The 11435-nt window shown below is 44.6% G+C and overlaps 1 protein-coding gene across 1 annotated transcript; it reads left to right on the top strand.

The window, feature by feature from the left end:
• Positions 1-7245: 7245 nt before the first annotated feature.
• Positions 7246-8893, top strand: LOC119358697 (putrescine hydroxycinnamoyltransferase 1-like). The gene is made up of 2 exons (XM_037625138.1): positions 7246-7671; positions 7745-8893. Exons 1-2 carry the CDS (start codon positions 7246-7248, stop codon positions 8681-8683), a joined length of 1365 nt encoding a protein of 454 aa, XP_037481035.1. The 3' UTR covers positions 8684-8893.
• Positions 8894-11435: the final 2542 nt, after the last annotated feature.

Here is an 11435-nt window from a genome sequence, read left to right as displayed (position 1 = left end):
GAATCGCTCAACTAGTGAGCATGTGCTCAGATTGTCTGGGTACTACAATTGCTTGAATCAAGTGGGAGTTAATCTTCCAGATAAGATAGTGATTGACAGAATTCTCTAGTCACCATCACCAAGTTAGTAGAACTTCGTGATGAACTATAATATGCAAGGGATAACGGAAACGATTCTCAAGCTCTTCGTGATGCTAAAATCGACGAAGGTAGAAATCAAGAAAAACATCAAGTGTTGATGGTAGACAAGACCACTAATTTTAAGAAAAGGGCAAAAGGAAGAAGGAGAACTTCAAGAAGAACGGCAAGCAAGTTGCTGCTCAAGTGAAGAAGCCCAAGTTTGGCCCTAAGCCTGAGACTAAGTGCTTCTACTGCAAAGGGACTGGTCACTGGAAGCGAAACTACCCCAAGTGATTAGTGGATAAGAAGGATGGCAAAGTGAACAAAGGTATATTCGGTATACAGATTATTGATGTGTATTTTACTAGTGTTCATAACAACCCCTCGGTATTTGATACTGGTTCAGTTGCTAAGAGTAGTAACTCAAAACGGGAGTTGCAGAATGAACAGAAAATAGTTAAGGGTGAAGTAACGATGTGTGTTGGAAGTAGTTCCAAGATTGATATGATCATCATCGCACACTCCCTATACTTTCGGGATTAGTGTTGAAACTAAATAAGTGTTATTTGGTGTTTGCGTTGAGCATGAATATGATTTGATCATGTTTATTGCAATACGGTTATTCATTAAATTCAGAGAATAATTGTTGTTCTGTTTACATGAATAAAACATTCAATGGTCATACACCCAATAAAAATAGTTTGTTGGATCTCGATCGTAGTGTTACACATATTCATAATATTGAAGCCAAAAGATGCAAAGTTAATAATGATAGTGCAACTTATTTGTGGCACTGCCGTTTAGGTCATATCGGTGTAAAGCGCATGAAGAAACTCCATACTAATGGACTTTTGGAACCACTTGATTATGAATCACTTGGTACTTGCGAACCATGCCTCATGGGCAAGATGACTAAGACTCCGTTCTCCGGAACAATGGAGGGAGCAACAAACTTGATTGGAAATAATACATACTGATGTATGCAGTCCAATGAGTGTTGAGGCTCGCGGCGGGTATCGTTATTTTCTGACCTTCGCAGATGATTTGAGCAGATATGAGTATATCTACTTGATGAAACATAAGTCTGAAACATTTGAAAAGTTCAAATAAATTCAGGGTGAAGTGGAAAATCATCGTGACAAGAAAATAAGGTTTCTATGATCTGATCGCGGAGACAAATATTTGAGTTACGAGTCTGGTCTTCAATTAAAACATCGTGGAATAGTTTCACAAACTCATGCCACCTAGAACACCACAGCATAATGGTGTGTCCGATCATCATAACCGTACTTTATTGGATATAGTGCAATCTATGATGTTTCTTACCGATTTACCAATCTCATTTTGGGATCATGCATTAGAGACAACTGCATTCACATTAAAAAGGGGCACCATCTAAGTAGGTTGAGATGACACAATCTGAACTGTGGTTTGGCAAGAAACCAAAGTTGTCATTTCTTAAAGTTTGGGGTTGTGATACTTATATGAAAAAGTTTCATCCTAATAAGCTCAAACCCAAATCGGAGAAATATGTCTTCATAGGATACCCAAAGGAGACTTTTGGATACACCTTCTATCACAAATCCGAAGGCAAGACTTTTGTTGCTGAATTCGGAGTTTTTCTAGAGAAGGAGTTTCTCTCGAAAGAAGTGAGTGGGAGGAAAGTAGAAAACTTGATAAGGTAATTGTACCTTCTCCCTTATTGGAAAGTAGTTCATCACAGAAATCTGTTCTTGTGACTACTACACCAATTAGTGAGGAAGCTAATGATGATGATCATGTAACTTCATATCAAGTTACTACCGAATCTCGTAGGTAAACCAGAGTGAGATCCACACCAGAGTGGTACGGTAATTCTGTTCTGGAAGTCATGTTACTAGACCATGACGAACTTGCGAACTATGAGGAAGCGATGATGAGCCCAGATTCCGCGAAATGGCTTGAGGACATGAAATCTGAGATAAGATCCATGTATGAGAACAAAGTATGGACTTTGATTGACTTGCCCAATGATCGGCGAGTCATTGAGATTAAATGGATCTTCAAGAGGAAGACGGACGCTAATAGTAGTGTTACTATCTACAAAGCTAGAATTGTCGCAAAAGGTTTTTCGACAAGTTCAAGGTGTTGACTACGATGAGAGTTTCTCACTCGTATCTATGCTTAAGTCTGTCCGAATCATGTTAGCAATTGCCGCATTTTATGAAATCTGGCAAATGGATAAACAAAACTGCATTCCTTAATGGATTTATTAAAGAAGAGTTGTATGTGATGCAACAAGATGGTTTTGTCAATCCTAAAGGTGCTAACAAAATATGCAAGCTCCAGCGATCCATTTATGGACTGGTGCAAGCATCTCGGAGTTGAAATATACGCTTTGATAAGTTGATCAAAGCATATAGTTTTATACAGCCTTGTGGTGTAGCCTGTATTTACAAGAAAGTGAGTGGGAGCACTACAACATTTCTGATAAGTATATGTGAATGACATATTGTTGATCGAAAATAATGTAGAATTATTCTGCAAAGCATAAAGGAGTATTTGGAAGGAGTTTTTCAAAGAAAGACATCGGTGAAGCTACTTACATATTGAGCATCAAGATCTATATAGATAGATCAAAACGCTTGATGAGTTTTTTTAATGAGTACATACCTTAACAAGATTTTGAAGTAGTTCAAAATGGAACAGTCAAAGAAAGAGTTCTTGCCTGTGTTACAAGGTGTGAAATTGAGTAAGACTCAAAACACGACCACGACAGAAGATAGAAAGAGAATGAAAGTCATTCCCTATGCCTTGGCCATAGGTTCTATAAAGTATGTCATGCTGTGTACCAGATCTATTGTATACCCTACACTGATTTTGGCAAGGGAGTACAATAGTGATCTAGGAGTAGATCACTGGACAGCGGTCAAAATTATCCTTAGTGGAATAAGGATATGTTTCTCAATTATGGACGTGACAAAAAGGGTTCGTCGTAAAGGATTACGTTGATGCAAATTTTGACACTGATCTAGATGACTCTAAGTCTAAATCTGGATACATATTGAAAGTGGGAGCAATTAGGTAAGAGTAGCTCCGTGCAGAGCATTGTTGACATAGAAATTTGCAAAATACATACGGATCTGAATATGGCAGACCCGTTGACTAAACTTATCTCACAAGCAAAACATGATCACACTTTAGTACTCTTTGGGTGTTAATCACATAAGCGATGTGAACTAGATTACTGAATCTAGTAAACCCTTTGGGTGTTGGTCACATGGCGATGTGAACTATGGGTGTTAATCACATGATGATGTGAACTATCGATGTTAATCACATGGTGATGTGATCTAGATTATTGACTCTAGTGCAAGTGGGAGACTGAAGGAAATATGCCCTAGAGGCAATAATAAAGTTATTATTTATTTCCTTATTTCATGATAAATGTTTATTATTCCTGCTAGAATTGTATTAACCGGAAACATAATACATGTGTGAATACATAGACAAACAGAGTGTCACTAGTATGCCTCTACTTGACTAGCTCGTTAATCAAAGATGGTTATGTTTTCTAACCATGGACAAAGAGTTGTTATTTGATTAACGGGATCACATCATTAGGTGAATGATCTGATTGACATGACCCATTCCATTAGCTTAGCACCCGATCGTTTAGTATGTTGCTATTGCTTTCTTCATGACTTATACATGTTCCTATGACTATGAGATTATGCAACTCCCGTTTGCCGGAGGAACACTTTGTGTGCTACCAAACGTCACAACATAACTGGGTGATTATAAGGAGCTCTACAGGTGTCTCCAAAGGTACATGTTGGGTTGGCGTATTTCGAGATTAGGATTTGTCACTCCGATTATCGGAGAGGTATCTCTGGGCCCTCTCGGTAATGCACATCACTTAAGCCTTGCAAGCATTACAACTAATGAGTTAGTTGCGAGATGATGTATTACGGAACGAGTAAAGAGACTTGTCGGTAATGAGATTGAACTAGGTATTGAGATACCGACGATCAAATCTCGGGCAAGTAACATACCGATGACAAAGGGAACAACGTATGTTGTTATGCGGTCTGACCGATAAAGATCTTGGTAGAATATGTAGGAGCCAATATGAGCATCCAGGTTCCGCTATTGGTTATTGACCGGAGACGTGTCTCGGTCATGTCTACATTGTTCTCGAACCCGTAGGGTCCGCACGCTTAAGGTTTCGATGACAGTTATATTATGAGTTTATGAGTTTTGATGTACCGAAGGAGTTCGGAGTCCCGGATGAGATCGGGGACATAACGAGGAGTCTCGAAATGGTCGAGACGTAAAGATCAATATATTGGACGACTATATTCGGACATCGGAAAGGTTCCGAGTGATTCGGGTATTTTCGGAGGTACCGGGGAGTTACGGGAATACGAGGAAGAATCAATGGGCCTTAATGGACCTTAGTGGGAAGGACCAGGAGGTGGCACGCGCCCCTCCCAACTCCAGTCCGAATTGGACAAGGGGTTTGGGGCGCGACCCCTCTCTCCCTTCCTTCCCCTCTTCCCCCCTTTCCCCCCTTCTCCTAGTTGGACTAGGAAAGATGGAAACCTACTCCAACTAGGAGTAGGAATCCTACTCCTCCTTGGCGCGCCCCAAGGGCCGGCCGGCCTCCCCCTTGCTCCTTTATATACGGGGGCAGGGGGCACCCCATAGACACAAGTTGATTCACGTGATCATATTCTTAGCCGTGTGCGGTGCCCCCTTCCACCATAGTCCTCGATAATATTGTAGCGGTGCTTAGGCGAAGCCCTGCGACAGTAGTACATCAGGATCGTCACCACGCCGTCGTGCTGACGGAACTCTTCCCCGACACTTTGCTGGATCGGAGTCCGGGGATCGTCATCGAGCTGAACGTGTGCTAGAACTCGGAGGTGCCATAGTTTCGGTGCTTGATCGGTCGGGCCGTGAAGACGTACGACTACATCAACCGCGTTGTCATAACGCTTCCGCTATCGGTCTACGAGGGTACGTAGACAACACTCTCCCCTCTCGTTGCTATGCATCACCATGATCTTGCGTGTGCGTAGGAATTTTTTTGAAATTACTACGTTCCCTAACAGGCGGCATGACACAACATTACATAATTCAAGGGACATATGATGTCTTTTCATCATGACATTGACATGTTAAACTAAAGGCGCTGCAAAACTCTAAATATATGTGAGATATGAGAAATGGGAGAAAAATATTGGCACCCATACAACAAAATTAGAAACCGTAGAAAAGGTGACATTTTATTGCGTGCATTTGTAAAGTTGAATGAACCTTTTAATATAATTTCTATAGTTTAACCCATTCTTGTTTTGTGGCAATAGTATGTGTTAGTTTAACCCATCAATACAAAAAATTCCGTCCCTGCTGCAAGGCATGGCGAAGGTGAGGTGGGTGTTATCCGGTTTTAAAGGAGAGGGCTCCTATGATAAATTCCACATTACAACCAGAAATCGAGCGGGAAAGGAAGGGCCCGAAAGGAAAAGGGAAAGGTGCGTCGTTGGGTGGGGGCTTTCGGTTGGCCGTGTGTTGAAGATAATATGGAGGATAGTCCGGACAACCACAATTGTCCCCTACATATGGTCTGGATATGAAGGAGTCCGGACTGTCTAGACGATTGATTTTTTTGGGAGCCTACTAGGCGCCCGTTTGATGTCCGAGCACGCACGTACGTATGAGGAAGAAATGAGCTTCGATCTTAGAGACAATCATAATCATTTGTTTGATTCATTTAAATGCACTGTAGCCCGTAGCAACGCACGGGCGTTCTACTAGTAAAAATAGGTGGTGAAATTGATCGTGGGTCATCAATCCTTCACATATAAATATCTTACCTCTGCAAGCAATGGTTTCAGTGAGATGATGCTTCTTGGGAAAGGAGGGTTAGGGAATGTGTACTAAAGGGCCGGCTACGAACCTCAAAGCAAAATGTTGTCGTCAATTAAGTTTCATCGGAATCAAAGCGGGAGATGAAGGAATTCGTAGCTAAGATAACCAGCCTATGTTATCTTCACCATCATGATCTTAATAATTTTGTTGCTCAATTATTCTTGCCACAAGAGTGAGCTCCTTCCAGTTAACGATTACATGCCAAATGATAGGCTTGAAAGAGTTTAGCATTGATGGGATAAGAAAATACTCCCTCTATCTTGTACTTAAGTTAAGACACTTACTTTGGGACGGAGTGGATAGAAGACTGGTTCACATATTTATCATTATAAAATACATTGTATTTGGTCTTTCCTAGCTCCAGAATGATTGAGAAAAAGTAGGCATCTATCACGATATCAAAGCAATCAACTGCTCCTTAGGCATCTCCAACGATGATTGGATGAATTAGTTAAGTATTCAGTAATAATTGAAATGTTGTAACTAATGCTAATAATTAATGTTTGTTGTTTCCTTAAGGCATCTCCAACATGATCGTTTATTTCGCCCTTATATGTTCGGACACTTCTAGGCCTCTAATACTATTCCTCGTTTATCCGCATACCATACTAAACGCCCGAAATCCCCGCACTCAGCCCCTAAATCGATGGAACAACAAGGTCGTCTGGATGTCTACATGCCCCACCCACCAGGGTCACTTAGGTGCATCTACCGAGCTGGCCGCCGCCCCTACCGCCCACACTGTGCTTCACCCCTCCTCACCACGAGTCAGTCCATGGTGGCTGGACATCGAGTGCCAACACTCGTGCATGCGTAGGCCGAGCCCTCGTCCTGAAGCGAGCATGTTGCGTGCATGGGCTATGTAGGCCAGGCTCGGATCCGGCACCTGTGTGCGTGGGCTATGTAGTCATGTGTGCATGTTGTTCTTGTTGTCATTGCGGTTTTGTTTCGGGTCGAATTGCCATGTATCGCCGGACCAGTGTCGCATATGACGTGTTTGATCAAATGCTTGGGAGAGGCATTGGATGTTCTCCAAGAAAATAACTTGGGAGAGGCCATGTGAGAAAGAAGGGAGAACAGTTTTTTATAAGAAAAAAAAGGAAGTGGAGGGAGACAGGTGGAAAGAGACCCACCTGCCCGCGCTGGCGACGCCGCATGCATCGACTTGTTTTGTTTCGCTGCTCGGCCCAAGCAAGCTTTCCCCCGCGACATGGATTCGGGCAGCTCAGTGCGAGTGGTGGAGTCCTGCCTCGTAACGCCGAGCGACGACACGCCGCGGGAAGGGCTCTGGCTCTCCGCGCTGGACCTCGTGCTAGCCAACAGGGGCCACACCCCGCTCGTCCACTTCTACAGCACCGCCGGCGCCGGCAGTGACGTTGCCGACGACTTCTTTGACGTGGCCAGGCTCAAGGAGTCCATGGCGAGGGCGCTGGTGCCCTTCTACCCTCTCGCCGGCCGCCTCGGCGTGGACTCCGGCGGACGGACCGAGGTCAACTGCAACGCGGAGGGCGCGCTCTTCGTGGTGGCTCGCTCTGACCACACCCTCGAGGACTTCGTCGATCCCACGCCGTCGCCGGAGTTAAGGATGCTCTTCGGTCCCCGCGTTCATCCGTCGTCCATTGTGTTGGCCGTGCAGGTTCGGATCGGACGGACCTCGCTAGCAGCTCCTTCATTCCATTTCTCGCAGAAATTAACATTCGTGCGTGCAGGTGACCTTCCTCAGGTGTGGCGGCGTGGTCTTGGGGACAGCGGTGCACCACGCCGTCGTGGACGGCGCCAGCACGTTCCAGTTCCTCCGGACGTGGGCGAGCTACTGCAGGGACGGCGAGAGCGCCGCGGTGGATGCCCCGTGCCACCACCGCGCCCTCCTCCGCGGACGGTCACCCCGCGTGATCCACCCTGAGACCATCCCCATGTTCTGCAACGAGCTGATCATGCACGAGCAGGAGCCGTCGCCTGCAGGGACGATGTCGTCGACCGTCGTGACCAGGATCCTCACCGTCTCCAGGGACCAGCTACACGCCCTCAAGCGCCTCTGCGGCGGCGCTAGCACGTTCTGCGCCGTGACGGCCCTGGTGTGGCGGTGCGTCTGCGTCGCCCGGCCGGGCCTGCACCCGGACTCCACCACGCGCATCAACTTCCCGGTGGACATCAGGCGCCGCCTGACGCCGCCGCTCCCGGACCGCTACTTCGGCAACGGGGTCGTCAACGTGTTCACCACCGCCGCGGTGAAGGACGTGGTGTCGCAGACGCTGGCCTCCGTGGCCGGCCGGGTGAAAGCCGCCGCGGACCGGGTCGACGACGAGCTGCTGAGGTCGGCGGTGGACTACTTCGAGGAGACGGCGTCGGCGGCGAAGCAGGGCGTGCGGCGGCGGGCGGAGGACCGGGGGAACCTGCCGGAGACGGAGCTGCGGATGAACAGCTGGTTCCGCATCCCCGTGCACGACGCGGACTTCGGTTGGGGGCAGCCGCGCGCGATGACCCGGGCGGAGGCTGTGCGCGGCGGGTGGGTGTACCTGTTGGCCGCCCGCGCCGACGGCAGCGCGCGCGTGCTCATCTCCTTGGAGGCGGCGACTCACCACAAGTTCCAGCACGCCGCCGCCGATGTATGCCAACTTCTTCTAGCCACTGAACGTCCTAAGCTGTGACCATATATCAGCATGCATCCACTTAATGTGTGGATTAATTTCGTAGACCTATGATCTATCGGGCAATTTCAGCTTGCTTTTGTGCGTTTGGACTTTTGGTTGAATCCGTTTTTATATATTCCTTCTGTTTTTATTTACTCTGTATATTAGAGTTGACTAAAGTCAAACTTCGTAAAGTTAAGTACATTCAATAATAAATTTAGTGGCATTGATTTGTTATTGCATATGTTAATATTTTTGTTTATAAACTTTATCAAAGTTTACAAAGCTTGACTTTGACTAAAGCTAATATGAGGACTAAATAAAAACGAAGGAAGTACAAGTCTTTGCTACGCCCCGAGATTTGGATACTATATTCATGAGATGCTACATCAAGATCCGTGCAATTTTTTTCTTTAATTTTTTCTTTCAAACTTCGTCCATAATTATTTGTCGAAGAAATAGATGTATTTAGAGTTAAAATATGTCTAGAAACAACCATTTCTTCAACAAGTATTTTCAAACGGAATGAGTACCTGTTATGTTACTAGGCTGACTGAGACTTATAAGTCTCAGCCGACTAAGAACTAACCACACCTTTTTATATGCAAGCAAACCTCATCGTAGGCAGTCTGATCCGGGTTTGTCACTCGGGCCTGGCTTGGACTTTGTTTTACAGGCTGAAAGACAGACTAGGCTTGGACTGCGTTTTCAACATTTTGGGTCGGGTACCACGTGTTAGAATGGAAAATAGAATTTGGACAGGGCTGTTGCACATGCATTGTGACCGGGCTCAAGCTGAAGAACAAGCATATCTTTGGGCTTTGGGCCGGGCTCTGGCTTTGGTTTACAGCTCGGCCTTCTTGAAGCCTACCTCGAAAACTGGTAAATAGGAAGTGACAAGAAATTTGGGCCCCTACAAATTCCGGCCCTGTGCGGCAGCACGGGCTGCACGCCCTGGGGCCGGCCCCGCTCATCAGGTATCTTTACCCTTATATAATGTGCGAATAATTTTGAAAGATGGTCGTTGGATGAAGCCAATTCAACGATGCAGAGATGGCAAATCCGAGCATTACTGGCGTCGGATATCATCTACATTTCATCAGATTTTGCCACATGTACAATCTAGAAGACTTCATGGTTGAACTTAAGCATAATGTACAAACCTCATAACACAAGCACTTCTCCTTTGTTCTAGAATCTTCCGTATCATAATTACCCAATTTTTTTCTACATGAATTGCCATTATTTATTTTACTTTATGCTTTACAACGCATAATTTTATGAATCTTAAAATAGATAAGCTTTTTTATAAAAAAAACTAAATGATTTTGAATGAGATGAACTATAAGAATTAAACGAACATCTACATCATGCATATATGACACAAAGCTTACATGCTATAATGTGGTATTTATTCATAGTTTGGTTGCGAAATCTCATGCGTGCAATGCACGTGTACCTTACTAGTTTTTGTTTTAGTGTTTCATTCAAATGTTTTATGTGCATCTTTGGGGTTTTTTTCCTCAAAAAATGTCTTTGGGTTTTTTTTTTGGGTGAAGGATGTGCATATCCGTCTATGTCAACTGGAATCGAAAAGGCGTTGAAGATGACGATGTTCGTATGTTTTGACAAATTAACTCGGAAAACTCTCATCAACTTGGTCGGTCCCACGCATGCAAAACTGAGTTGGTATGCTTTGACAATCTTTGCGCGAGACTGGAACATGGCATCCATAATATCACCGGTATGCAATGAATAACGGCTAATTATAAGGGAAGTGGCTCGTGGCATGCAAGAAAGTACTACGTGTGCGCGGCAGTCTCGAGACCGGCCGGGCGATACAAGGAAGATGAGTCGTGGCCTATGATGCCACGAAGCCATGTTAACAAGATTTCCGTCGTCAATGGAAAGCTCGGCAATGCTTTACTTACTTTTCATTCAGTAGCTTTGGAGGCGAATGTTTGTTTGATCTGGTAACGCCTAAATGTATATACGCGCATGTATATATGCCCGTCGATCTCAGGTACATTCAGTTAGCTTGAAAGCAGATAGATAGGTGGGCATGTGCAGCTAGGCTACCAACGGCCACGAGCAAGGAGAGGGAAGGTATAGGTTGCGATTAGCACAACGGGAGGAAGGGATTTAATTAACGAGAGGATTCCATTCGCACCTTGCTTGATTCGTATCGTATGTGTGTACTCCTTCAGTCTAGTGAAAAGAAAAAAGAAAATTTTAGCATAAATTAAGGAGTGGAGTAAAAAAATACATTAGAAAAGTGCAAACCACCATCCCTCTTCTCTTTAATTACCTAACCTCCAATGAGCTAAACGCATTTAGAAATTAAGAAGACCATGTGTAGAATTTTTGTTCGATCTGGCTAGCCAACTACTAATTACTAATAAAAATATGTCACCAGATCGGTGAGGTAGAAAGGAAGTCTTGCTAAGTTTTTCGTGAAATATAAAGTATTTTCCCCCGCAAAAAAAGTATTTTTTGTGAGGGCCTGAAATATAAAGTATGCATTTTACTCTTTATATACTACTTGCTTTGGGTCAAGATTGTCGAACAGATCACTGGGATCAAATTGTCGAACAAAACTCACGCGGATACATCGGCCAACCACTAATCAGTCTGATAGTAGCTAAACATCTATAATCTGATGCCTAGTGGTGTTCTTTAACTCTTCTTTCTGAGGTCGTCGTTGATAGCTTTCAAGAGCTCTTGCTCTAAATTGAGCTTCTCATGAGACTTCAAAAGGTCCCCTATGAAG

Source organism: Triticum dicoccoides, chromosome 2A (genome assembly GCF_002162155.2).
Source record: "Triticum dicoccoides isolate Atlit2015 ecotype Zavitan chromosome 2A, WEW_v2.0, whole genome shotgun sequence".
Lineage (NCBI taxonomy): Eukaryota > Viridiplantae > Streptophyta > Magnoliopsida > Poales > Poaceae > Triticum > Triticum dicoccoides.
Note: the sequence above shows the minus strand (reverse complement) of the source record. Positions and strands in the feature narration are given on the sequence as shown.

Excerpts from the sequence above, each read along its gene's own strand:
- LOC119358697 (XM_037625138.1), top strand. The coding sequence starts at position 7,246 with ATGGATTCGGGCAGCTCAGTGCGAGTGGTGGAGTCCTGCCTCGTAACG. Across the intron at positions 7,672-7,744 it reads CCATTGTGTTGGCCGTGCAG|GTGACCTTCCTCAGGTGTGG; the intron begins GTTCGGATCGGA and ends TCGTGCGTGCAG.